The 27,478-nt window shown below is 37.2% G+C and overlaps 1 protein-coding gene across 1 annotated transcript; it reads left to right on the forward strand.

The window, feature by feature from the left end:
• Nucleotides 1-19,871: 19,871 nt before the first annotated feature.
• On the forward strand, nucleotides 19,872-27,044 carry MGAT4C (MGAT4 family member C). The gene is made up of 3 exons (XM_041474424.1): nucleotides 19,872-20,012; nucleotides 23,941-24,088; nucleotides 25,888-27,044. Exons 1-3 carry the CDS (start codon nucleotides 19,872-19,874, stop codon nucleotides 27,042-27,044), a joined length of 1,446 nt encoding a protein of 481 aa, XP_041330358.1.
• The last annotated feature ends 434 nt before the right edge of the window (nucleotides 27,045-27,478 follow it).

Here is a 27,478-nt window from a genome sequence, read left to right on the forward strand (position 1 = left end):
TATAAAAATATAATTTTAAGTGATACTGTAGTTTCTCATTTCAGCACAGGATAAAAATTTGTTTCACTTTAGCAGGAGAATTATAGTGGTGTTAATAAGTAGGAAACTGTATGTTGTAACATTGTCCAAGGTTAAGGGATTAACAGTTTGCCAAAGGTACTGTGTTCTTTACTCACCTGTAGTTAGATGTGTTGGCTCCTGAACCAATGTCCTTCCCTTCCCTTCCCTTCCCTTCCCTTCCCTTCCCTTCCCTTCCCTTCCCTTCCCCAGATATCCTTTTTAAAGCATTTTCTTCTGCAGTTTGTAGAACAACTGCTGGGACAATCAGAAATATGTTCTCATATTCCTGGTATGCCACTTATGGTAGCACTCTCCCCTTCTTGTAGTTGTTCAATAATGCTTTGGGAATTAGGGCAATCTGATTTATTTTTGATGAAAACATCACTGGTTCATTGGAGATCCACAGGCAGATTTTCAGCTGGCTATATTCATTCAAATAAGGCATCTTAAGAGATAAAACACTTCAAGCTGTGATTTGCCTTCCTTCTATCTTCCCCTTTGCACTTGTTATTTCTTCCCAAATATGAATTTTGAACTACTGTTGAGGGTGTGCTATGAGGATGTGGGTTTACTTGAACATTGGTAACACTGACTATTAACTATCAGATTCTAAAATACAGATGAGTGAATATCATCTGCATTTTAATTGTTGTATAGAAAATAGAATAACTTTCCCATTGATCTACACTGGTAGTAATTACTATAGTTGTTCCTAATAAAGTTGGTGAGATTTGAAAAATGTATTTTCATTTCTTGTCTTTCAGTTTCTCACTTGGATCTGCAAATGGTAAGGCATTCTACTAGGAGAGTCTTCATGTCCTTCTTATGAGCTGTTGTGAGATGACTTCACACTGAAGTTTTCAGTCCCTGCATCTGGTGGCACAAATGAAATGTTGTAAGTGTTTTTATGGGTTTTTTTTCTTCATATTTAATTATCATATTTAATACTAGGTAGTGGAATTGTAGCTTTAGTTCTCTACCAATGTCAGAGATTACATCCTGAGAGTTTCATATTAGACACCCGAATAAGAAAAATCTACTGGAAGGGCAGGGCAGCACTGCAACAAGGTACCCAAGAAGGTTGTGGAATGTCCTTGGAGATTTTCAAGCTTTGGCTAGACAGAACCAGAGCTGACCTTTTCTAGTGTCGGTTATAGCTGGTTTCCATGTAGAAATTGTATGAACTCTATGAACTCCATTGACCACCCCCTCAACTAGCACTTCTACCTTGGAAGTGGAAATGCTGAGGCTCCATAAAAGCCCCATCACAAGGGTTGTACATAAGGATAACCTTCCTGGAGAATTAGTGGTTTTGGACTTGTCAATTTTCAGGAACGGCTCAATATCACACCAACATCCTGTGATTAAAAGGGATGATGAAGAAACTGGTTACTTTTTATGTAGTTAACACAGTACAGCGAAGTGTATCACAAGCCAGAGCCTCATTTTCATAACTTATTTTAATCTGACAAGGAGTTGCATCAAAGTTTGCTGTGGACTGTTTGCAAATGACATAGCTGTGTCCTTGTGACCTGAGTCACACAGCACAGTCTAGGCAGGACAAATAAGGAACTTAACCTAGGGATTTTTCAGCCAGTCTTTAAACCTCATACATACATTATCATCAAGTGATGATTCATGGTCAGGCTTTTGTTAGCAGCATGTATTAATTGAATTATAACCAGTATCTTTTTCTATGTAAATTCTTTGTTTCCTCTTTGCCATAGGCAAATGTGTTATTCCTGCTACACCTCAGCATAACTGATACAGAGTACAGTGCAGTCCTTCTGTTCTTATATTTTCGCATTTCACTAAGGCAAACTGACTCACTGACAAAATTATTTGAACTGTATGGTCTCCTCAAAGGTCTTTACCACAGTCAGTGGTCTTTGATGTCTTATTGAGGTTGATCAGTGAATGCAGAAAAAGAATAATTCCCTTTTTACATTTTTTCTAATGCTGATAAATCAAAAATGTTGATAGGCTAAATTTGAAATACTTCTTACAGAAATCTGCAGCAAAAAGTATGGTTGTTACTTTATAGAATGACTGTGTAAAATGAAGCGCTGAGGTAGAGTTAAAAAAAAATCTTAAAAATAGCATTCATCACATTTTTCTCTTAATGGGTATACCATCATACTTGAGTATGCTAATGTTGTTTCTGCTGCTCAAATAAAGCACTCCATGCAGTGTTTCAGCTAACAGTGAGCAAACCCAATACTTTACTATGACATCTCTATTTTAGTTTGCATTTTACCTCCTGTTTGATACAGATAAATTCTTTAGCTGTGCCACATTTTTCCTCAAGATTGGGCAGATCAGTGAGGGCCATAAAATATTAATCATAAAAGCTCAGAGAATTAGATGTCTGTGACTGTAAGTTTGTCTTGTTGGCAAATCTTTCTCAGTCTAAACTATTTCTCTTTTTTTTAACTCCAACAGAAATGATGCACTGTAAAAAGCATTATGTCTGTTCAGATTAAAATATATGTGGTTTTTCAGACCAGAAAAAGGGTCTGATGTTTTTATTTAATGCTCCAAGTTTATTTAAGAATTTTATACATGTTTTAGTAGTGTTGTAGTCAAAAGCAGACCTGACTGCCAATATGCCATTTTCTTTGATTTCTCCAATTATGACACTATCCTGCAGATCACATGGAGCTAGAAGAAAGGATGGAAGTATGGAGAAAGAAAATTATAGCTTCCTTGGTAAACTTGTGCTACTACAGCGAATAGGTGTTTAACCAGGTAGTTGCCATGGCGGGTACAATGTGTGTTTAGGAGAAGCTGTTGAGAGACCTCTGGGTTTTGACTAGGCCTTGTTATTTGGGGATTGAAGAGGAATGGGAAGTGATCACTCCCTCTTCCTTTCCAATACTTTTTTTTAACCTATGCATTTGGGGCTTGCTTACATTAAACTAAACGGTATGAAAACTTCTGTCCCAAAGGTGGAGGACTGAGTGGACATTTTCTTTGGTTGAGACACATATTTTCTTCTATTTTCCTTGTTGCACTGTCTTGTACTTATTGGTTTATTTCTGCTTTAGTTAATTACTATTAACATGGGTTAGTTAAATAGAAATAACTCTAAGGCTGAAGAGGCAGGCATTTTTTTTCAAACTAATGTTAGCCTGTGCTGGGTAGATTTTAATGAATTATCCATAAAGCAGCATAAATGGAAATGGGTATCCTGACTGCAATGGACAATAAAAGTCATTACACAAGAGCAGGTCATGCTAAAAGCCCTTGAATGACAATAAGCTGTCTCTAATTATTAGCCTGTGACAACATGAATTTTTACATCCTTGGAAAATTAATTGTATAGCACTAGGAAATTTTGCATTTTTCCTCCTACTTGTCTCATGCTTCTTGTCACGTTATTTTCATTTTCTTTTGCTTACTACTGTGATGAGATTCTACCAATCCACTTCAAATAAAATTTGGAGAAAATGGCTCTACATTTCTAGACTTCTCAAAATCTACAGCAATATCTAAAGACAAGAGTCACCTTACCTAACTTAACTCTTGTAAAAGTGGAGTACATGAAAAGAGTTTACCTATTCAGAGCACCTTTCTGAATCAGCTAGCTTAGCATACATTTGATTACTTTATAATGAGTACCTGTGTAAGCAGCATGGATTATATGACTAATGCCTAGATGACTAAAACCAGAGGATGAATTCTTTCCTCATGGTGGAAAGCATTGTTGTTTCTGCTCACAGTACTATCAACCAGCTTCAAGGTACTGCCTTCACAGCACGAAGTGTGGGAGACAGTGACACAACAATTAATTCTTGGTTTTATGCCTTGTACTACATTACTAATCCCAGTCTCTCTTTTTGATTATCCTATAAAAACCCTTTCCATCAAAATGGCTCATTAAGTTTATACATCCACCCAAAATGGGGACTCAAATCTCATGATCTCTGTCCCAGACTCCCTCAAATTCACTATCCAATATTGTGTCAGTTCTGTCCATTTCTATAGCTACTTGTAAATCAGGAATTTGTCAATCCTTCAGTCCTTGAGGTACACCCAGGAGATGCCAAATTTGATGATGTTTCTGGGCTCCACATACATTTTGCTTACTGTCAGTACCTTCACATGTGTGCTGCTGATGGTTTGCTTAGAATATTTCCAAAAGGCATAAGAAGTGAGGAGTTTCTGGTGAGACATAAGCAGGACAGTTTGGCACTCTACTGGAAGTTCCATTGTTGTGGAGCACTTTCAGGATGATACTTTCCATTCTTATGACAAGACTTTTCTCAAAATCTTAGAAAAGGAATGTAAGTTTCAAGACTTGCTGCTTTCTGGAAGACACCCTAATATTCCTCTTGAGGTGACCAGAAACCCTGTTGTACAAACAGTTCTGTTCTGCGTCCAATGTGCTTAACAGATCAGAGCTAAGGTGGCAGTGGTGGGTAAGAACACTAATCCAGGATATATAATTGGTGTCATCCCTACAAAAATCTCATTTTTTTTAACCTTGTCTTTCATCTATTAAAATAAAGAAAAAAGGAAAAGCAGCTTTCTTTTAGTCCAGAGTAGAATGAAACACCAAGTTATATATTTCACAAACACAAGAAGAATCAAGACGTTTACTATGTCATGTTGGCCTTTTTCATAGTGTTAAATTAAATCACACATTGCTCAGACTTTCTAATTAACGGTATGCTATGTGGAGGAAGTCTTTCAGTAATTAACCTTTCAGTTAATCAAAGCACATTTTCTGCTTCTCTCCATCTTAAATCTGTTTCATGGGGTGTTTTTTTTTTTTTTTCTCCCTTTATTTCTTATCATTTACTTTGTGGTCTAGATCTTGCCTTTGAAATACTAAGATCAAGTCCCTGATTCACAGCTATCAAAATTTGGAGCTACACAGTAATATAACAGAGAAGGGTAAAGCCTATTTTAATTCTAATAATTTTGAATTAAAATATCAGTTTTAGCATGATAGAAAAATAACTCACATGAGCCATTTTTTCTTGGTTGAAATCATATGCATTAATAAAGATATTCTGCTTTTCCTTCAAAATCAACATTTATTCATTTTAGGAATGCAGAAGTCTCTTTGTAAAGGGAGACAAAATTGCTGCTTATGTATACAATAGAACTTCATCAAACTGAAAACTGAGCTCACATATCACCTGCATATTTTCTCTTTATTTTCCACAATGTTTCAAATTCTTAAGCATTTTTGGTTGCAATTATTGTCATTTTATTCTGTAAAAATATGGAGTCATTTGTAAAGAAAGTGCTGTACAAATAGGAGTCTTACAAGCCAATATGTACAGATTTCAAAGCATAAAGAGGTCAGGTAAAAATTGCGGAAATAATTGCCTGTTTAATAAAGTAATTTTAAAAACTGCAAACTCTTTGAAAAATATAGTTTTCTCCAGAAAAGAGCATTTTTTTTTCTCTCTTGTATCCACTTAAGGAAGTAGAATAATGTATTTCAACTTGACTACATGGAAGAGAGTAATTGCAAATAGTCAACCTAAGTGATCATGTTTTATCAATATTTTTGCTGAATTAACTAATTATTACCTCATGCATGTGTGTTTCCATATTTTTAACTTACATAAACTTAGAAAAGCCTACAAATAATCTTCTAAAGACAGCATGTAGTGACAGGACTAGGGGAAATGGATTCAAACTGAAATAGGGCAGGTTTAGATTAGACATTAAGAAGAAATTATTTACTGTGAGGTTGGTGAGGCACTGGAACAGGTTGCCAGAGAAGCTGTGGATGCCCCATCCCTGGAAATGTTCAAGGCCAGGTTGGATGGAACTCTGAATAGCCTGGTCTAGTGAAAGGTGTGTCTTCCCATAGCACTAATTTAATCTAATTATTGAAATATGCTATATTTTTGCACTTCTTTATATGTCATTACACACTCTAAACAAGTATAAAAACACAAACTGCATTGTCATGTAGTTTGACAGAAACAACAAGCAATAGAAAATCACCGTGTACTTACCGAGATACAGATCACTAAATATTCAGGCAAAATAGACAACAGAAAAATGCAGGTAATGTATAATATGCAGTTTATTTCTAATTATCTTTGTTTCTGTAGATAGACTAAAAAAATTAACTAAGCTCTTTACTGCACACAAACTTTCTGGAATACCCTTTATTTAGGCAACAAAACAACTTTTCAAGTATCATGTTAAAATACTCTATTGACATTGCTCAGTGGAATCACAGAAAGATTTTATTTCACCTAACGATGTTACAAGGTTGTATCATCTTGACGTTATAGGATTTGTACAGTCAGAGGTCAAAAGAACATTAAAAGCTTAGGCTGATATCTACAGTCCAGATGTATTAGAAAGTGACGCAGAAAATGTTGGTTTTATAGTACAGTCTCAATGGTCAGTAGAGTTCAAGCATTCATTGGTATAAAAATTTTAATAATATTGAAATTCTTCTACTTCTCCTAAGCCCAAGTTTAAAAAAATATACTGCATACGTCCTGAGCCACTATTAGGTACTATGTCGTACTGAGAGCTGATGACACCTAAAAACATAACTGCGTTCTGGCTTTTGGCTTCACGCTCTGGAAGTCACCAGGAAGAGTGGAAAGAAATCACATCATTTTCCATGTAACTTCACAGCTCTTCTCAAAGTGTCTACTTCCAAAACTCATGGTGAAGCATTAAAAATATCCCAAGCACAAACATGCAGAAATTTTTCCAGCACAGAATTCTAAAAATGTTCTAGTACATGAGCCCCTCTTACTACCATACTTATTTCAATCAAAGATTGACAGCTAAGACAGAATTTTTGGCTTTTTCCCTTCATTTTTCTTCCTGTGCTTATTATCAACATGAAGGATTCATATAAAATTTACAACTGTAAACTTAAAACAAAAGAAGCAAAATATCTGCCTGATTTTCCACTTGCAGTCAGTTCAGTCATTTTCCTTTAATTTACTGTAGTTATATGTCTGAGTCACATATTTCCAATATACAAATCAGCAAGTCACTCTATGCTTGCTTGGCTGCATTTGCAGATATGTTTAGTCCCACTTCCCTAATCCACACACAGAAGAGCCTGTCATAAAACTTAGTTGCTAAATATTTACAATTGAAAAATATTGATCTGTGCAATACTGTGAATAATTTTTTTCCCAAGGACATTGTGCCTGCAGTTGATGAAGATGCATCCATGGTCTCTCGAGCTTCCATTAAAAAGCATATTCTCACACAGTTTGCAGCCAGAAAGCAGGGCTTCAGCATGCAGGAACATATCACTTGTTCCAGAAGGCAAACATTGTAAATAATGAATGCTCCCCCTCCTCCTCTTTTCCTTACCTTTTATATCTGAGCTGACATCATATGGTACAGAATATCCCTTTGATCAGTTTGGGTCAGCTGGCCTAGTTGTGTCCTTTCCCAAGATTTTGGCCACCCCCATCCTGCTGAATGTTGAGAGACAGCCTTGGTGCTGTGCCAGTGCTGCTCAGCAGTAGCCAAAAAACACTGGTGTGTTTTCAGCACCTTTCTAGCTATCAATGCAAAGAACAGCACTGTGAGGGCTGCTGTGGGGAGATAAACTCCATCTCAGCCAGACCCAGCGTGTGGGTTGAATACCCCATAATGTGTTGAAATGAAACAGCTCTCTGACTTAATGCCCTCCACTCAAACTTATTCCACCTCAAATAAGTTTCCCCATTAACACAACTTAAGGGCATGGGTCCACTGTGGCTGTTAAGCCCTTCAATGGGTATCTCTTTCAAACTTCATATATCCTGCAGTAAAGCTATTAGGTACCTCTGTATGGCATACAGCTAACAGTCTGTCTGCTGTGTGCTGTACTGTGATGAATCTATTGAATGGAAACTCTAGAAGCACCAAAACCATGTTCTGGGTAAAACCAGGGGGGGAAGCTGCAGAGTCTGATACCTGGAGTCAGAGAACTGGTTTGTGAAATACACAAAGGGAACTATCTTGGTATAGACAGCCACCCTTGAGATTTTTAATGGAGGGAAACTTGCAGCAGTCTACTGCAGACAAGATGTGCCAGCTATAGTGCATAGATGGGGATGATGGAGAGTGTGGCCTTGTGTTGTTGTAGAATTAAGACATTTCTGAGGATAGGTGTAAGTCTATGCTGTAGTTTCATGTTTTGGAGATAGAGACAGTGGCTTATTGATTAGGTGCTGTGCTTAAAAAGGAAGCAAAAGGAAATTACTATGGGAACATGAAATGAATTCCTCCCTTTGTGTATAACTGAGTATGACATCTCAAGCTGTTTTTGTAGCCAGTGAATTGAAATGGGCATTTTGGGGGCACAACTCATCTGATGTATTTTAGAAAATAGTCTTTTAGTGAGATGAATCAGGGTTTAGAAATACTTTTCTTCATTGGCTTCAAATGGAGATGAAGCTTAGCTGTCTGTCTTTGGCCAAACAAATGTCACTTTAAAAAAACAATGAATCACAACTCCAGTGAGCTCTCAAACAATGGGGCATACATCCAATAGACATATCACCCAACAATCAGAAATGGAGAAGTGGCCTGAAAGTATCACCTCAGGAACTTTGTGCATCTGTCAATGAAGTTATTGTGTTCTTCTGTTGTAGTTGTTCCTGAAAGCCTTATTTGAAAAGATGCCATGTCTCTTTTCCTTGAGGCTCACTAAATCTATTTACATTGTAATTCATTAGAAAAACATAGGGCACTGAGATTTTATGAGCATTTACAACAGTGTTTCTTGCCAATGCTGAGTTAGACTTTTGTTTTCCCTGAGCTCTCACTGGTGGTGAGAAGCTTCTACAAAAGCTGATTCAGAAGGATATTGCAAGGCTGGTGTTCTAAAGGAACCAGTTTGAGCAAAGTGGAACACGTCATTATATAAGACTCACCATTAAACTAACGTCTGCATTTTAGGAGCTATTCAAAAATAAGAGAGCTAGTGTACCTACAAGGGGCAAATCTAAGAAGTGATGTAAAATATAGAATAAAAAGGAAATGATTTTTAACTTGCCATGGAGATTTTCTTTCTGTTCTTTTTATTTTCACTTTAGTTAAGATGCTGTGGATATTCTGTTTGCTTTTCTTCTCAGTAAAAATGCTACACTTACACAGGTCCAAATAAAAGTGTAACTTATCAGTTGGTCTTGCTTGAACATTACTTGTAAAGAAATGTCATTTTTTTAGTGAGAAACTCTTTTATAGTACTTTCTTTCCCCAAAACTCTAAAATTCTCTTTTCTTTCCAAATGATACTGTAGCTGCTGGCATGGTAAAAATGAGATAAAACAGATGTTGAAAGTGCACATTTAGATTTATTGATGTTAATTTTGGTGAGAAATCACTTCCTGTCCGTGTACTGAATTTAATTGAAATAACTGGTTTATTTATTAGCCTTATTTTTATATATTGATATGATTTAAGATGCATGAAAGAGTCTTCAGTCATTAATGTGGGAAAATATTTAATAGCTTCTCCAGAGGAAAAGTGAATTGGAAGTTTACCTTAAAACACTCAAGAAAATAACACCAAATATATTTATAAAAGATTTATCCAGCCTGTGATACTAGGCTCTGATTACTTAACAAATTATTTGGAAAAATAAGGAATTAAAAAACATTTTTTTGTAATAGTAACCTAAAGGTGTTTTATTGCCATGGCTTGATTTTATTTATAATAACTGAAATATAGAATAGCAGAAAAAGTAATTTAAGCCTTTATTGATCATCAGGTTTGACATGTGGTAATGATAAAAACCTATTTGGCACCTGACAGGTTGACTATATCATCCAGCTATTTTGTTGATGGTTTTTTTTTTTTCAGTTTTGCTTTGTTTTATTTTCAAGAAAGGCAAGGGGGAAAGTTTTTTTAATTAGGTTACAAAATTATCCTTGGCACAACCTAACAGATACCACCAAACACAATGATACTAAAACATAAATTGAAGCTAGAAATAAAATGAATTCAACATCTCCCAGAAAAATAGGAAACTAATCTGCTGCAAGACAGAAGTAGTAACACCCTCTCCTTCTCCACTGTTCCTTTGAATAATGGTGCATCAGTTCAATGAAATCAGGCTTCAGCTGCTCACTGAATAGCAGAGATTTCCACAGGCACAGGATTTGGAGAGATGTGCCCTTCTCAAACAGAACTAGTTTTACTTGACAGGTCACAGAGATAAAGGGTAGCATGGCCGTGCTCACTGAAAGCAGCTTTAGATAAGTCGTCGTGCTTGCAGAGATCCCATGCTACTCAGATTCATGGATCTGAAATGCCTGTTAGCTTGGCATGAAGCTATTCATCCAAGGTCTCTTTTCACTCTGCCTAGAGCCACTTTTATGAAGTCTGTGGGAAATCAGATGATTAAAGTTGAATTCATCATCATTGCAATTGGAAGCTGCTCGTGCACCTGGTCTGCCTCTCTTCTTTGAAGGATTTATTCACAAGGTCCCTAAACTAATATTAACTCAGAAGGCAAAAGCAGTGCTGATACTGGTAACAGAGCTATTTACCCCTCCCACTACAGATCCTGCTTAGCTTCCATGATCAAATTGCTTTAGACTACAGGATAACATAGCAGATTTTAGGTACCTCTAAAACCATCTTCCTTCCTTACACAGTCAACATCAATTAATGTAATTGATCAAGGTCAGACTATTCCATAAATAACACAGTCCACTCAACAGCAAAAATAATTTTAGTTCTTTCTTGTTAAAAACCAAACGAATGCAATCAAGACTGCTGGGTTTTGAACTCAGGAGCAGTTTCAGAGATCTACGTTGGGTTTCTGCTAGTTACTCTTACTGCAGAATCAAAGCAGAAGATAAAAAATTTTGGATATATTTTGTCCACACACTGTATTGCTTCTGTTGAAAATAAATTATAAAAAAAAAATATGTTTTGGATACAACAATAGATGAAGACACAAAGCATTAAATGACAAACAAATACAGAAATTTGTAAAGAATTTGTTTCATCTTATATACAGTTATTCGTCAAAATTTACTGAAGAATTGTTGGTCACACACCTATCCATAGTTTTCTAAGCCTTCTCTATAAAACGAGTTATTTTATTGACCAGAAAGTTGGTGTCTGGGTGCTCATTGGAAAGTCTTAATGAAACTTTTGTCTTAGAAACAAATTAGTAGTATGGCCAGTGAAAAAAAAATTCTGGCATTTAATTTTCTAATCTATTTCACATTATTTCCCAGGGGCACCATGACCTTCACAGATACATTGTTTTGTGCAAATATCCAATTATATGGTAGAATCTCATGAGTTGCCCCTTAAAATTTAGCCAACTTTCTAAGTGGACTTTTTTCCTCTTCTGAAAAAGTTTAACCTAGTCGAAGTAGATGTTAAAGGACCCAACCATGCAATTAATTAAAAAAAAAAAAGTAATAAAAATATTTGGAAGTTACCGTATAAAAAAAGTTACTTTTTGATCTTGGCAGTGTCCCCCAAATTCATATCATTATGTAAGCTCTGGGAAGCAATATGTAAGCATGCCAGGTAAAAACATCTTTCAATATTTGACGTAGGCCCATTATATCCAGCACCAAGGGTATCTTCTCAGAAGTGAATACTTATCACAAAAAAATGACACTCGTTCCTAATCAGATAAAATCATTCAGGGTTGTTCATCTCTGGTGCTGCCTTCTTACAAGCCACAAACACTGTGAAGCAAGAAAAGGATGGAGAATTATTTTCACAACTCTGTGCCTAGAGCCCCCTACATGGTAAGGTTACACCAAATGATAGGTTGAAATTAGTCACACATGTATGCAAATGCATGGAGGCTCTTTAGGTTTTTTTAGTCCAGAGGTTTTGCTCCACACCAGGTTTACAAATAACTAAATGATTGTAGATGACACAAAACTGGGAGGAGTGGCTGATATGCCACACAGTTGTGTTACAATTGAAAGGGACCTTGACAGGCTGGCGAATTGGGCTGACAGAAACCTCGGGTGTCAACAAGGAGAAGTTCAAAATCCTGCACCAATAACAACCCCTTACACCAATATATGCTGTGCACCACCCAGCTGGAAAACAGCTTAGCAGAAGAGGACCTGGCAGCCACAGCTGACATGAATTTGAAGAAGAGCCAGTAATGTGCCCTTGCAGCAAAGACTGTGGGGAAATAACAGAAAATTGGCAAGGAGTATTGTAAACACACACTCAAGTGACTTACAGCTGGGGTGTCAAAAAACACATATATCATATTAATTGCTGTTTAGCCTTGTGTGTTTGACAAGCAGAACATCTGTGTTTAGATAATATAGGCCTGTGATAGGCTTAGAGACACCCTATCAAACATTCTGGAGATTTATTCTCTGCTGCAAGAAAGATCAAGCACAGTGGTAAACTATGCCTGTGCAAACCCCTGATAGACAGGCAAAACCAGCAGGTTCAGTGACCCTCTAGCATGGACCAAGCTCTACAGTGTTTGTATGCTTGGGTTCTGTTTTGAGGATCCCCAGGTGGTGGAATAACAAAAATAAATGTACTCTGTGCATTTGGTTTATGTTTGTTCTTGCATCCTGCCTGTGCTGACTCACGCAAAGGTAAAAGGTATCCTGGCCTCCTCAGAAAAAGCACTGCCAGCAGGTCAAGGGTTGTGCTGTACTTGGCTCTGGTGAGGCCACTCCTAGAGTGTTGTACCCAGTTCCAGGCTCCTCACTAAAGGAGAGATATGGACATGGCAAACAGAGTCCAAGGAAGGGCCCCAAAGATGTTTAAGGGACTGGAGCATCTTTGCTGTAGGAAATGAGACAGCTGGAAGAGTTAAGTCTGGAGAAGATGAGGCTCAGAGGGAATCTTTCTCTGTGTGTGAAGACCTGAATAGACAATGCAAAGAAAGCAGAGCCAGCAGTGCCCAGTGACAGGACAGAGTTAATGGGCACAAACTGAAGCTCAGGAGGTTCCCTCTGAACATCATTTACTGTGAGGGTGTCAGAGCACTGGTGCATGCTGCCCAGACAAGGTGTGCATCTCACTCCTTGCCTATATTCAAAAGCTGTCTGGACACAACTGAGGACACCTGGTTCCAGGCAGCACTACACAGACATGGAGAGTGGAACCAATGACTTCTAAAGGTCCCTTTCAGCCTCAACCTTTCTGTGATTTTGCAGTTCTCTGAAAAAGCCACTCACCTCTCTATTATGTGAGGCTACAGGGTGTGCTGACGAGAAAACCATGAACTGATTTCATCAGAATCTCTTTTCATCAGATGAAACTCTTTTCATCAAGATTAGTCGGCTTTGGTCAAACATTTCTGTTCTTTTTTTTATCCCCAAAAGGTGTTTGTCTCAGTGCCATTCTATTAAAGCAGGGCTATCCATGGCACTTGACAAGCTCTTAGCTCTAAACCTTGAAGGCTGTGGGACATTGAGGTATAAGTTAACACATGGAGGAAGTGTTGTTGAGACATTAGCTCATACAGTCTGTGCTTTGGGTGAAGGGACTGAGAGCTGAAGTATCTTCACACCAGGATGTCCCTCCAGTTTATTCCTGATGGTCCCTAATAGACACAAGGAATTTAGTTTATCTGATAGCCTTAGCTTCTCATAATCCCAGTATTCTCGTACTGTACAAATGTAATGTGTGACAGCTATTCATTACAGTTTTATCTTCTGTTGAATCTATCTATACTTGTATCCATGTATTCCTTCCATTAATTCATGAGTCAATGGATAAAATCTGTTTGGTATATATGTAACTTAATGTCTATCCTCACCTTTCTAAAAATTCTCTTCTCTGAATGATACCCAGTGCTATTTCAATGCACAGGGTTTCTCCCTGTATTTCTGATGCAGAATTATACCCCACTCCTGTATCTCTAAAAACTTCTAATCTCACTCTCCTTGGATATCACAGTTACCTGTTTCTTCCATCTTCATGCCAATGCTGTTTTATTTTAGTCTCTGCTTTGTCTCTGTGGGGCAGAAATTCAGGGTTATTCAGGTTTCTTTGTTATGTTTTTCTTATCTTCCAGGCTTTTTCCACATGCCATTAACTCACTGTCTATATAGTTTTTCTAAAACTCTTATTTTACACTACAACTTAGTTGATAAAATAAATGTAGTGGTATACAGCCATCCATCCAATGATGGATTAGATAGTGCTGTACCATCTAAGTCAATGCAACTTCATATTTCTTAGTCATCTCTTCCCCTTGATTAGACTTGACTCTTCCATGCCAGAAGAAATGTGTTACATTTTGCTCAGAATGTTACAGCCAGAGTTTTTGACTCCGTTTTATATCACTCTGAAGCTGTCAGACAGGAAAGACACTTCATCCACCATCACCTGCTTTGAATTTAAGCTCTTTGCATTTCTGCATTGTTCAGTAACTTGCCTCAGCTGAATCATCTGTTTCCTCCCAAACTCTGATCCCTTTTCCAAAACTGTTGGGGTTTGTATATATCTGTGTGCTACATTAGTGTTTGAAATAATCTTTCACTTTCTGTGGATCAAGGATAACGATGCCTTTCAAATTCTTTTCTAAAACCTACTTCTTTAGCCCATCCTTTTTTCAGTGTCACTTTTGAGTAATCTGCCTGCTAATATATCTCCACTTTTTAACCTCCTGTATCTAGAACCCAGATTTCAGATGATATAATCATCTTTAAACCATTTATTTAAGCATGTGTAGCCACACAATCTACTTATGATTAGTTTAAAACCTGACTTCCTCTGGATTTGTTAGCCTCATTCAGAGTTAAACTTTCCTTCGGACTAGTTTTTATTCCCCTGCTGCCAGTGGCAGTGAACATCCTGCCTGTCAGCCTTAAACATTTTATGTGTATATTCAGGCTTTCAGTAAGGCAGTGAGTCTGCCTGGGAGTCTATCTGAGCCCTATGGAATTGCCTATCCATTACAATTCTCTAGTACACCACCCTCTGCAGCTCAAGTCTACATCACAATTTAGGATTCATTTTTGTTATTCTTGCAAAAGAAAATCATGGTACATGCAAAATCTAATAATAACCATTTAAAAAATCTGGGTTTTTTTGGGGCTTTTCCTTCTTTTTTTTTTTAAATGTTTCCTTTGTGACTTTATAAAGATAGGTGAATGCAATTCTTGAGTATTGTGTACAGCCTTCCAAAAAGAAAAAATGAAAAACACATTGGACAAGCATTAAGAACTGCAAGTAGAGCAGTTCAGTAAGTGGTAGAATGTTATATCACAAAACTGAGGAATTAAGTGCCTGCTTCTGAGTGTCTCTGTCAAATCAGGGATTGCAATAAATTTCACAAGGGTTTTAATAATCCAATCATTATATTTTTGTGTTATCTCATATAATAAATGTGGCAGTGGACCAGCTCCACCTCCTGGAATATGGACTCTACAGTGACAAGTAAATCTACATGCCTCATTTGAAAATATTAAAATATTAAAATAATTCAGTTGCCATTTCTCACAGCCACCAGTGCCTCTCTAAATAAGCAACTTTTCTTGAGCTCCTGGGGCACAGCACTCAAGCAGACCAGAATATAATATGAAGATGACCTTGTTGCTCTGCCCCTGTACAGCTGTAGATACAAGTAGATTAACTGTACTGGTTAGGTAAGGCTAAGTCCTTAACTTGTGTAGGCAACCTTAAGGGAAAAGTAACACCACAAAGCTTTTTTATGTATCTGTTTATGGAGGAAATATGTAAGGAAAGTAAGTGATAATCTCTAAAAGCAGGACAAAGCACAAATCCGTAGTATTATCAGAAAGGTATGAAGAAGTAGAATGGATCAAATGTGGAATGGTTTACCAGAGTGAGTGTACGTGAATGTGGCCCAGAGAAATTATTCTGTAGATGGCAAAAAAGTATTTTCCTCTGAAAAAAGGAAAAGAAGAAAAAAAAATCTTGCTTTTTTGTAACTTTTTCCCTCTTAGGAATAGCCATATTGAAATCCAAATAGAAATGAGTTTTAAAATTTTAATAGACATAAATTTAAATATTTTAATTTCAGTTTTTGGTTTCAAGGACTTGCTTTATTAAAAGCAGTCTTTTTCTGGATGGTCATTTGGGATTTACTTTTTTTTTAAAAAAAAGTTAAAATTCTTCTGAGTGTTGCAAGTTCTGCAAGAGAAAACCTCACAGTGTCATGTGAAAATCCGTTCTTGACCTTTTAAACAGATTTCACACCTTTGTAGATCGTATGAAGAACATCACCACCTCTTCACTGTGTATTGTTTTAAAAAGTCAAAGGAATTATAATTTCACAGTACATACCATGTAAAACTCTGTCTGATAGCTGCACATACATGTACATAGAGATCTGTGGTCTTACAAGCCCCCTCTCTAGAGACTGAAGAAAGCAACACATCTCATGTAGAAAGGAAAATATTTATAATTTATGCATGTTTATTAATTATTTTGTTTAACTACTTCATGCCAGCTTTATGAAACAAATTGCATTTGTACCATTCTGATAGCTACTTAATTGTGCATGAATAATGAAGGCATAAAATTTTCAAGCAAAGCCATGCCTTCAGAATTGAATTATGAATTGAAACCTTTTTTTCAATATCAAAGATTTTTAATAGTGGTGAATATTCTGCTCATATGGTCTTAAAGAAAATCAGAGGTCTCACTGCAGGAAATTCTGAGACTATTTTTGAAAAGATGAATGACATTATCCAAAAAAAAAAAATTCTGCCTGAAAATGCATTCTATGTAAGTTTGAAGGGATTTGATACATCTGAAGGTAAGTTTAGTTGTTGTCATGCTTATCAGGTGGACCATTCTTGTAACGCTGTGGTTTTATTCATAGGTGACACTACCGTATGCAGTTCTTCACGAGACGCAACTTGAAATATTTTGATAAAATGAGATGCTTGCGGAAACGATCAGCAGTGTCATTCTTAGGAATCCTTGTTGTTTGCTTGCTGTTCATGAACTTGTACATTGAGGATAGTTATGTTTTGGTAAGTTGCAAAGAATTGATCCTGGAACAAGAAAATAGTACAACACCCCTAGCAAAATGGTAAATTGTTGAGGATAAACTACATCTGAACTATTTGTGTGAGCTGGGAGCTTGTTTTTCAGTATACACTGCAAATCTCACCTCAAAAAAAAAATATTTCCGTGCAAATTTCACTGGTGTGGTGTTCCACAATGCAATCCACAGACTGGATACAGAGATGCAAGAGGAAGCAGCTCTAGGAAGACGTAAGGAATCCTGCATGTACACGTGGATGACGTGTTCTTAGACAAAGGCTTACGGTGTAAGGATGTCAAGATGTCAAGCAGCACCTCCAGCCGAGCTGCGGCTGCGGGGCAGCGGCGCTGGGGGACAGAGCCGCAGGCTGGGGCTGGCACGGGCGAGCCTGCGCTGCCACCTGCTGTCACCAGCGGTGCCACAGCCTCCCCCGGACGGGACGGGACGGGACGGGATCCACCGGGCGCTCCCTCCTTGGGGCGTCCTTCCCTTCCCTGCCTTTACCTGGCATGGACCTACCAAGAGATCTGACGACAAAAGGCCCCGCTGGCACGATGCTGTGCTTCCAGATGTTTCCATGTGCAAAACAGTGATGTAATGGCTTCGTGTGCAACCAGCACCAGAAATGGGGGTCTCCTCTCAGTGGTGACTGTACTGTGTCCCCCTCTCTCTGTACAGCAGCTTTAGTCATGACAGTTCCTCTAGGCTCACCTATGTAATTCCCTCTATATTTATTCCTAACCCAATAGGAATGATCTATTAGGAATAGGACACACATAGGAATGTATGTTCCAACACAGGAATGATCTAATACAGTGTGACCAGGAAATACAGTTCTAAGCCCCTTCCTCATCCTTGGGGACTTCATACAGGTGGCTCAGGGCAAAGATGGGGAACCTGTGTAACACCACAGTCCAGCCAGCAAATATGTCACATATATTCATCCTGTGACTGAAAAAAAACCCACATTTATTTATTGATTTCCAAGTTTTGTTGCCTTGTTGTTTTTGGTTTGTTTGTTTGTCTGTTTGTTTATTTGTTTGTTGGGTTTTTTTAACCCAAGAGAAATGTAATATGCTGACAGAGACTGCAAGCACTCTAACCCAGAATAACTGCATTTTCAATAGTCAGTTGATGCCATTAATATGAGATGTGTAGGTATTTAAACCATCCAGTGATCCACTGACTGGTTTTTAAAAGAGTGTAGTGGTTTGAAAATCAGTAACTGCACTGTGAGAAGAAGAAGGGAGGGGGCAGGGAAGAAGGGGACAAAAAAATAATGAAATAAAAATGAAAAACCCAAATCATATGGGGTTTTCAGCTTCAGAATAATCAGGTTTTTGTAATTCAGCCAACCTAAATAAAGACAGACAAAAATATACATTGTTACTGATTCCTTTTTCTTCTTCATGCAGCCTGTAAATTGGTTTTATTCTCAACATAGTGAACATAAAAACATTCTGTGTACAACCAGCCTCCATTTACAGCAGTTCATTTCAAATCTATAGATTACTTGCAATTACTAATTGCATTACAAATATTTGATATATTTACCTCCTGATTCTCTGGAGTACAATGGACTCATATTTTATACCGTTAAATGTGTTTATTCAGTTTGGCAAAACAAACATACATTAGATTTTGTGCTTGGTACATTTTTTGTTATTAGGGCAGAAAATTTTCTATATGACATGACAAATCATTTATGGAACTCCTAATATGTCCTATTTTGTAGATGTTCAACACTTTCAAAAATGAAGGTATTTAACTGCAGGCTTTAACCATTGCATGTGTTGTGTTTTTTCCTACTTCACATAGGCTAGCTTTAAAGTCTTCATTTGTACATAACTTCTATACATTCAATTCAATTGAAAAATCATGAATTGCTGTGGAAAATAATCAAAATATGAGTAAGAACATAATACACAAATAATAAATTTATAGTCTTCTGTTTTGTTAATAATTCCTCAGAGTTTGGGCAGTGAGATCTTTAATTTAGGGCCAAATCTTGTTCAAACACATACAGTCCTACACAGGTTAGTGCTACAATTTGGTGGGCAAGAACAGCATTCGTCGTGTTTTCCAGAGTAAAATGACTAAAATGGATATACAACATTAGAATATGACTAGACAGTCCTCTTTCTTGATCTTGACCAGAAATACTGAGGGGATTCATGATCTCTGTGCCACCATTATTTGGTTTATCTAATCGGGTCGGTAAGGATTTCCCAATACTCTGCTTAGATGTGTCTGGTCTAAGGTGGAGACCCACCTTTCTTCTGAAGATGGAAATAATACCTCCACTTAACCTTGGTCCTCTGTACTTTGATGGAAAAGCTCAAAGAGCTATTATACAGTCTTGCTAGTACTTTTTCACTTCAGGGAAGGTACCTTTTTGTGCCTGGAAGCTCTGGCATACAGAATTCTTCTATTGGTAACACTGAGTCATGCAATAATTTCCTCCTTTCCTGTTGACCTGGCCTGTCATTGGGAGGAGACGCAGGTACATGGGGGAACAATGCACAGCATCATCTCTAGCTACCAAGCTGGGATCTGACAGTTGAGCATATTAAACTAAACAGTTGATGCACTCCTGCCACACTGACATCCATCATAAACCCACTTTAAAATGGGTATGACAGTGGGTAGGTGTTTTTTTCTTTATTGACACCAAAAAAAAGAAAAAAAAAAAGGAAGCTCAGTTTATGGTTAAGATTGTATATTAAATCTGAAGATAACAATGATTAAATCAAATCAATTCTGCCTGAAAATGCATTCTATGTAAGTTTGAAGGGATTTGATACATCTGAAGGTAAGTTTAGTTGTTGTCATGCTTATCAGGTGGACCATTCTTGTAACGCTGTGGTTTTATTCATAGGTGACACTACCGTATGCAGTTCTTCACGAGACGCAACTTGAAATATTTTGATAAAATGAGATGCTTGCGGAAACGATCAGCAGTGTCATTCTTAGGAATCCTTGTTGTTTGCTTGCTGTTCATGAACTTGTACATTGAGGATAGTTATGTTTTGGTAAGTTGCAAAGAATTGATCCTGGAACAAGAAAATAGTACAACACCCCTAGCAAAATGGTAAATTGTTGAGGATAAACTACATCTGAACTATTTGTGTGAGCTGGGAGCTTGTTTTTCAGTATACACTGCAAATCTCACCTCTGAATACTGCATTAAATGCTATTATAGAAATAAAATTATAAAAGAAAATTTACACCCATTCTATCTACTTTAAGTTCCTTGCATAAATAATTTCATTTTAGTGAGTTTATTTTGTGGTTTTCCTACTTTTTGTAACTCAGATTTTAGTCTGATGGGTTCAGTGCTACAGCATTAAAAATTAGACAAAAGAAACCTAATGTAAGTTTATGATTTTGAAAAAAATTGTGGAAATATTTATGTTAGGAATTTCAACAAATAAGCTACTGACAACATAGCATAACTCTACAGTTTATGTGTAACCTAGGGGTGTTTCAGTGCTGAATGCCAAGTGAGCCCTAGAGACTTGATTAAAGGATTGAATTTCCAGTTCTTTGGAGATTGGACTGGGCCCAGTAAAAAAACATAGTGGTTGAAAACTGAATCTTGCAAATAGTAAAATGACTAAACAGAATTTGTTATATTGTGATATGACTAGATAGTGCTGTCTTTATCGTGAATTGAACTGGGACAGTATGGATTTTCCAACATTTTTAGCAGTGAATTCAGATCCCATTTGCATCTGAAAAGAAACAAAATAGTGTGTCAAAAAGTGTAATACACAAGCAGTAAAATCCTTACATTATTTATCAGAACCATATATGCAGTTTTAATTATTTTAATCTAAAATATTATCATTATATAACAGTACTGTAAATATTTACAATATTACTATTATGCTAGTACTTTTTTAAGCCATTGAAAAGATAGCCCATTCTTGTAGCATGTTACTCCATTACAGGCATATTTCTTTTTGTACTACAAAGGTTTTTCACTTTTTTATTTACTTAACATTTCTTGGTTATGATTAAATTTGACCTGGCTTATCACTTTTTTTTTCCTAGTGGCATTTTCCCTAATGTTTCTCCTCTGTTCACTAATTGCTTCAAAGTCCCCCAGATGTTTCTGAAAGTGCTTTTATTATCACTGCTAATGGTGTTCCTCTTGGCTTGTTTTTGAAATCTTTCCCTGTCCTATTTGCCAGCTCCCCAGATGGCTCCTTATCTTATTCTTAATTTCTCTTTCCACCCTCCCCTCCCCTGCCTTTTATAAATTCACTCTCTTTCATTGCTTCTCTCATCACAGTTCTGGCATGTTTGCATTCATGCAGCTCTTGCCAAGTCTTCTGACAGTTCTTCCAGGTCTCTTGATACCTTTATGGTCCATCAAGTATTTTTCAACTGTGTTAAGATGTTGACTTTTCAACTTATTTATTTACTTTTATTCTCAAACTTCCTGACCCTGTCTGGCAGCTCCAAACACACCCTGTCTGGTGTGTTTTCTCTGCTGAGGTAAAAGATGAGCAATTTCACTGTTTGTGGTGAAGAGAAATATACTTGGGAAAAGCTTTTGAGCACAGCAGGCTAACCAGTTTCCCTCAGGGAATGAAAATCTGAACGTCCTCAGAGCCCCAAAGGCTCTCTGAATTGCAGCAAATCTTCTGCTGGACGAAGGTAACTGGTAGAGGGAAGACAACTGACCCGGAGCTCCTCCTCCCAGTCTCGGCTGTGCAAGGGGTTGTGGTGCTGGTGTCCCTGGCACCAGATGTAACACAAGTGGTCTTTTTCAAAAAGTTAGAGTGTTAAAATGACATTCATTTCGGTAAAACTTAAGAAGAGAGAAGAGAAACTTTCTGGTGTTGCTCAAAGGGTCTCACATATCCAGAGAATCGCTTCAGAGTTTTCTGCAGGGCATTTGCTGCAGAAATGGAAAATAAGGGCCCATGTGGCAAAATAACTGAAGCATATTGGATAGAGGGTATGCAGTTATGCAGTGCTGATACATGTGTATTAGAAAAGCAGTTTAAGGTGCTTCATCTACAATGTATGAACTGCATTTGATCAAGCATTTTGAAGACATACTAAGCTAAAATATACCAGATATCACAATATACACAAGGGGGTCTTCTACCTATTCAGAGTAGTAAGTGGATTGTAAGTGAAGCATGTGTTCTGCACTCTTCTGTGAATACTAATCACTCTTTTGGGCACTATGCAAAAAATTACACTATTGTAATTAACACAGCATCCTTACCAGAGCAGGATATCTTCATAAAGGGTGAAGAACTGTGGCACTTAATCCTATGGCAGCCACATGAAACTCCCAGCAAACACTGGAATGTAAGTTAGAGGTTAGTTAACAGATGAAAGCCAAAACAATTCTAGAAAAAGCTAGAGAAGAAAACCAAGGAGAGTTAATCAAGCTCCTCAGCTTCACTGACCTCTACATAGCCAGAGATAGAAGAAACAGATTTTAATCTTTTGAAAAAGTCCAGATTTCAGTTTTGCCCATCATTCAACAAAAGAATGAAAGAGCAGCTATTAAAAAGAAATGTTAGCCACAAAAGGCATTTATTAAAGAGGGGGGAAAAAAGGAAAATTTTTGTGGTCAGTTTAGATGTTTTGCTTGTTAAAATCAAAACATTTTCTTCTGACATTGTCTATTTCTAAATATTTTATGTAGCAAAACCTCAGCAGAATAAGTTTCCATTCCAAGACCTTATGAAACAAGGAATTTTGGTGCTCCATTCTGGAACCCATGACACAATGTTTTGTTTGCTTCTCAGATATTAAAGAAAGGGTTTTGAAAAAAGAAAGTTTTTGGACCAGCCTTTTTTGTTTTCCACCTAACATTTTTCATGGAAAAACTCTTGAAATTTTGGTGTATTTTCTTTCTAGATCATTAGGTTACATTTTAGTCTTGAACCTGATCATCAAACTTCCTCTCATAATTTATGAGCAAATGCAAAGTGGCACATAAGCACTTGAGAGAAATTACTCAAGAGACACTGAAAATCAAGAGAGCATAACAGTGCAGGTAGATGCTCCTGGATGTCTGCCAAAGATCTCTACTAAGCTCAGAAGTGGATTTTTTACTACTTTTATGCAAGAAAAACAATGAACTGTAAATGAATGTAAGATCAGTTTACAGAAAGATTTATTTGTGCTATAAAATATAGCTTTGACACATTTTTTTAATATTTATGCCATTAAATATGAGCATTGTTTACTCTTTCTGTGGCTGATGAAGCCACTCTTTCCATTCTGTGCCTTTACTATGACTAGGGAAGCCTCTTGGAAGAAAAGGAGTGAAAAAGGAGGAAGGAAGAGGAGGTGTGGTGATAAATGTACCTTTTGACTATGCCATCAAACAGTGTTCTCCAAATTCAGAGAAACTTTTACTGTCTGCATGATCACATACATTTCTTCATATTGCAAACCTGAGTCAAAACTTCTCAGAAAAATATCAAAATGAGCCAGGTGCCAGGATCTAGCTTTGTCTTTTCTTTGCAGCAGTTTTGGTAGATTTTTTTAATCACTAGAAACATTTTTTAAAGTCTTCTGTGTTTCTACATCTGTGAAAATTATCTTATCTGTTGCTGAGTGATATTTTCTTATCCCTCTTTTGAATACCAGCGCATTTTTTGGCCAATAATTTAATATTTGCTACTTTTCCAGAGTTTTATGCAAAGTATTTTTTTTTCTTTTCCTTTTACTGTAATCTGAAGGTTTATGGTAGATTTTCTGTAGCCAAAATGTATGATATTCAGTAATGCTTTTTGGTTTGGGGAGGTTTTGTTTGCTGGTTTTTGTTTTAAATGAGGTGACATCTACATGCTTTCATGAAAGCTGAAACTGAAAAATGTTATTCTTGGAAACCTGCCTGTCCATGTTTCCTCTCTAACTGGCATTCACAAATGTGTTTCTCTCTCTCTCCCTTTTTTGTTATTTTTGTTTTCCTGCTAATAGGAAGGAGACAAGCAGTTAATCAGAGAAACAGCCACGCACCAGCTCAACCCAGAGCGTTATGTTCACAGTTTTAAAGATTTGTCTAATTTCTCAGGATCTATAAACATTTCCTATCGCTACCTAGCTGGCACACCTTTGCCAAGGAAAAGTAAGTAACTGCAATTAGAATATTGCAAAATGAGGTAATTTTAAAAGGCGTGAAATCCATGTAGTCCCTGTGGTATTTCTGTGCAAGAGGGGCTGAGTTAAGTAGTGACAGCCCCAAGAGCTGTCACTAGTGGCCATTCCTGAGTGGCCTCTAGTCCAGACCTAGCATTAATTTCTCTACAGCCTGATTACCTTCTGACCAACTGTCAGACCAACTGCCTGACTTGTAGATGTCCCTGGGTGTATGTGGGAGAATAATTCCATGGATCTCCTCCCATGCAAGAGGAAGATGATTTAGAAAGCAGAAGTAAGGCACATGCTGGTTGTGTTCTGTAACCACCCTCTGAGACCATACTGTCAATCTCTGTATAAAGGGTAAATCCAATCTTAAGTATGCTTGGCATCACATAGATGCACCCCTCAGGTCTGCTATCCTGCTGGCCCAGCAGCTGCAAGTGGAACTCCTTGCTCCTTTAGCTGTGCTGAGAAGGGAGCTGAATTGTGCTATTATTGGGACAGTAAAGGAGGATTCTTCTCACAGCCATTTGCAGATGGACTATTTAGTTATTCTTAATTCATGCATGGTTCAAGACTTTCCTCTAAAAGTGAAATATGGCCATACCTAAACTTTAGGCAGGTGTCCTTTGGGTTCCAAATCAACCATTTCACATACATAAACAAAGCTCTAAAGTCCAAGCCCAGGAGGTAAAATAAAATAACACGTGAGTCTCAGAAAGCTAGAAAGTCTGTTCAAATTAGATTTGAAACATTTGGGGCTCTGTATGCAGTGTAAAGGACTTCTGGGGGTTGTGCTTCACTGTACCACTTCATTTTGGGCAGACTTAATCCTCAAGGGAAACCCTGAATCACTATCAGAACAGTCTTTTACAAATGACTACATTTTAAGAAAGTTGGGGTAGGTTCAACTTAGGTACACCCTGACAATTACAAAGTCTTAACATTTTTTACATCAGAAGTTACCAAAGATAGAGATATATTTGCAAATATCTGAAAAAAATCCTGATTTAGAATGCTGGTAAAAATGCAATGGCAGTGACTAAAAAAACTGCAGAAATGAAATTTCTTGTTTTATAAGATATATCTCTGTCTAGAAAGAATTTAACAGCATTAAAAATTATTTGTGCAAGCAAGGGGAGAAGCTCTCTTCTACTTTAAAATAATGTCTAAATTGCAGGGTGTTCCCTTTAAAATGCTTGATGTGTCCTGAAAGAGGGTTAGAAGAAAAACTACTGGCAAGGAAAAAACTAGACAAATTCACCTACAAATGAACACTCTGAGAAATCATTATCCATGCAAAATGCATAAAACTGTAAAGTTATGCATAGATGTAACTAGACTTTTAAAGGGCTTAAAATGATAGAAATGCTGCATTTGGTAGTTCCTTGCTTTCAAAATATGGTGTGAATAATCTCCTCATAATCCCCTTTCTTTTGGCAGATTTGCAGTCTTATCATTGTATATGTGGTTTTGTCTACAAGGCATAAACGTACACACTGCTTTGGCATTTGTCCCCAGCGTGCTTCTCCTGGCAGTAAACCAGTGAATGTTTAACACAATAGTCTCCACATGTCTATTTGCTTGCAATATCATACCTCTTAATGAAAAGACAATAAAGGTCCTTTGTCACTTTCAACTTCATAAACTCACATACCAAATTTCTCAGTCTTCACCATTCATTAGGTTTATTTAATATAAAGACAGCTCTGGAGAATATGTTTGTGATAAAATTGCTTCCAATATCAGATACTCAAGTTTTTGTTTGAATTGTCTTTTGTACAGGGTATCTTACAATTGGACTATCCTCTGTAAAACGGAAAAAGGGAAACTACTTGCTCGAGACCATCAAGTCCATATTTGAGCAGTCAAGCTATGATGAACTCAAAGAAATTGCAGTGGTAGTACAGCTAGCAGATTTTGACTCAGCCTGGTGTGAAGGGATGGTCCAAGATATTTCACAGAAATTTGCACATCACATAATTGCAGGCAGATTAATAGTTATTCACGTCCCTGAGGATTACTATCCTGTACTGGATGGCCTTAAGAGAAATTACAATGACCCTGAGGACCGTGTGAAGTTTCGATCAAAACAAAATGTAGATTATGCTTTCCTTCTAAACTTTTGTGCCAACCTTTCTGACTACTATGTGATGCTGGAAGATGATGTTCGCTGCTCAAAGAATTTTTTGACTGCTGTTAAGAAAGTAATTACCTCACGAGAAGGATCCTACTGGGTGACACTGGAATTCTCCAAGCTGGGGTACATTGGAAAGCTTTACCATTCCCATGACCTACCACGCCTGGCCCATTTTCTATTGATGTTTTACCAAGAAATGCCTTGTGACTGGTTGCTCATCCACTTTCGTGGGCTGTTAGCTCAAAAGGAAGTGATACGTTTTAAGCCATCTCTCTTCCAGCACATGGGATACTACTCATCTTACAAAGGAGCAGAAAATAAGTTAAAGGATGATGATTTTGAAGAGGAATCCTTTGATATCCCTGACAACCCACCTGCAAACTTGCACACCAATATGAATGTATTTGAAAACTATGAGGCAAGCAAGGCTTACAGCAGCATTGATGAGTACTTCTGGGGCAAAGCTCCTTCTACTGGAGACTTCTATGGGATTGTATTTGAAAAGCCCATTAAAATCAGTAAAATTAAAGTTGTCACTGGAACTGAAGATCGGCAAAATGACATTTTACATCATGGGGCCCTGGAAGTAGGTGAAAAGATTGTAGGCAGTAAAAAAGGAAGACAATGCACAACTTACTTGAGACTAGGGGAGTTTAAAAATGGGAATTTTGAAATAACAGATGTAGAGCACAAAGTTCTGTTTGATATTAACTGCATGAGAATACTTGTTACTAAAAGTCAAAAAGAATGGCTGATCATTAGGAGCATTAGCGTCTGGACTTCTCAAACACCAAATCAATAGAGCGAGGCCACCTGAGAAAGTACAGAGTGCATACAATCAACTGGGTCACAACTGGTGCCATTCGCCAGCAAAACAGACACTTCAGCTCTTCACTAGAGAAATCACAAAACAAATAAAGCAATTTATTTTTTACCAGTTTGGTCAGGCAATATACAAACATTTATTTGTTGAAAACTTTGAATTTTATAGAAAAAAAAAAGGTTCTCAGACCTCTCTTGAGATCTTTAAACCCTTTTTTATTATTATTTCTCTGTAAGAGAGATCTTGTGGACTATACAGAACAAAAAAATCCATCTTATAACTGCCAAAAGGTTTAAATCTATGGCCATTATGTTGTGAAAAGAAATTGGATTGCACCTTATGCACATAAAAATTTAAAATCTTATGGTAGTATGCGTTTGTACTGTAGTTGGTAATGTGTTTCTCTTCCAGGC

Source organism: Pyrgilauda ruficollis, unplaced genomic scaffold (genome assembly GCF_017590135.1).
Source record: "Pyrgilauda ruficollis isolate IOZ18807 unplaced genomic scaffold, ASM1759013v1 scaffold32, whole genome shotgun sequence".
NCBI classification, from domain to species: Eukaryota; Metazoa; Chordata; class Aves; order Passeriformes; family Passeridae; genus Pyrgilauda; species Pyrgilauda ruficollis.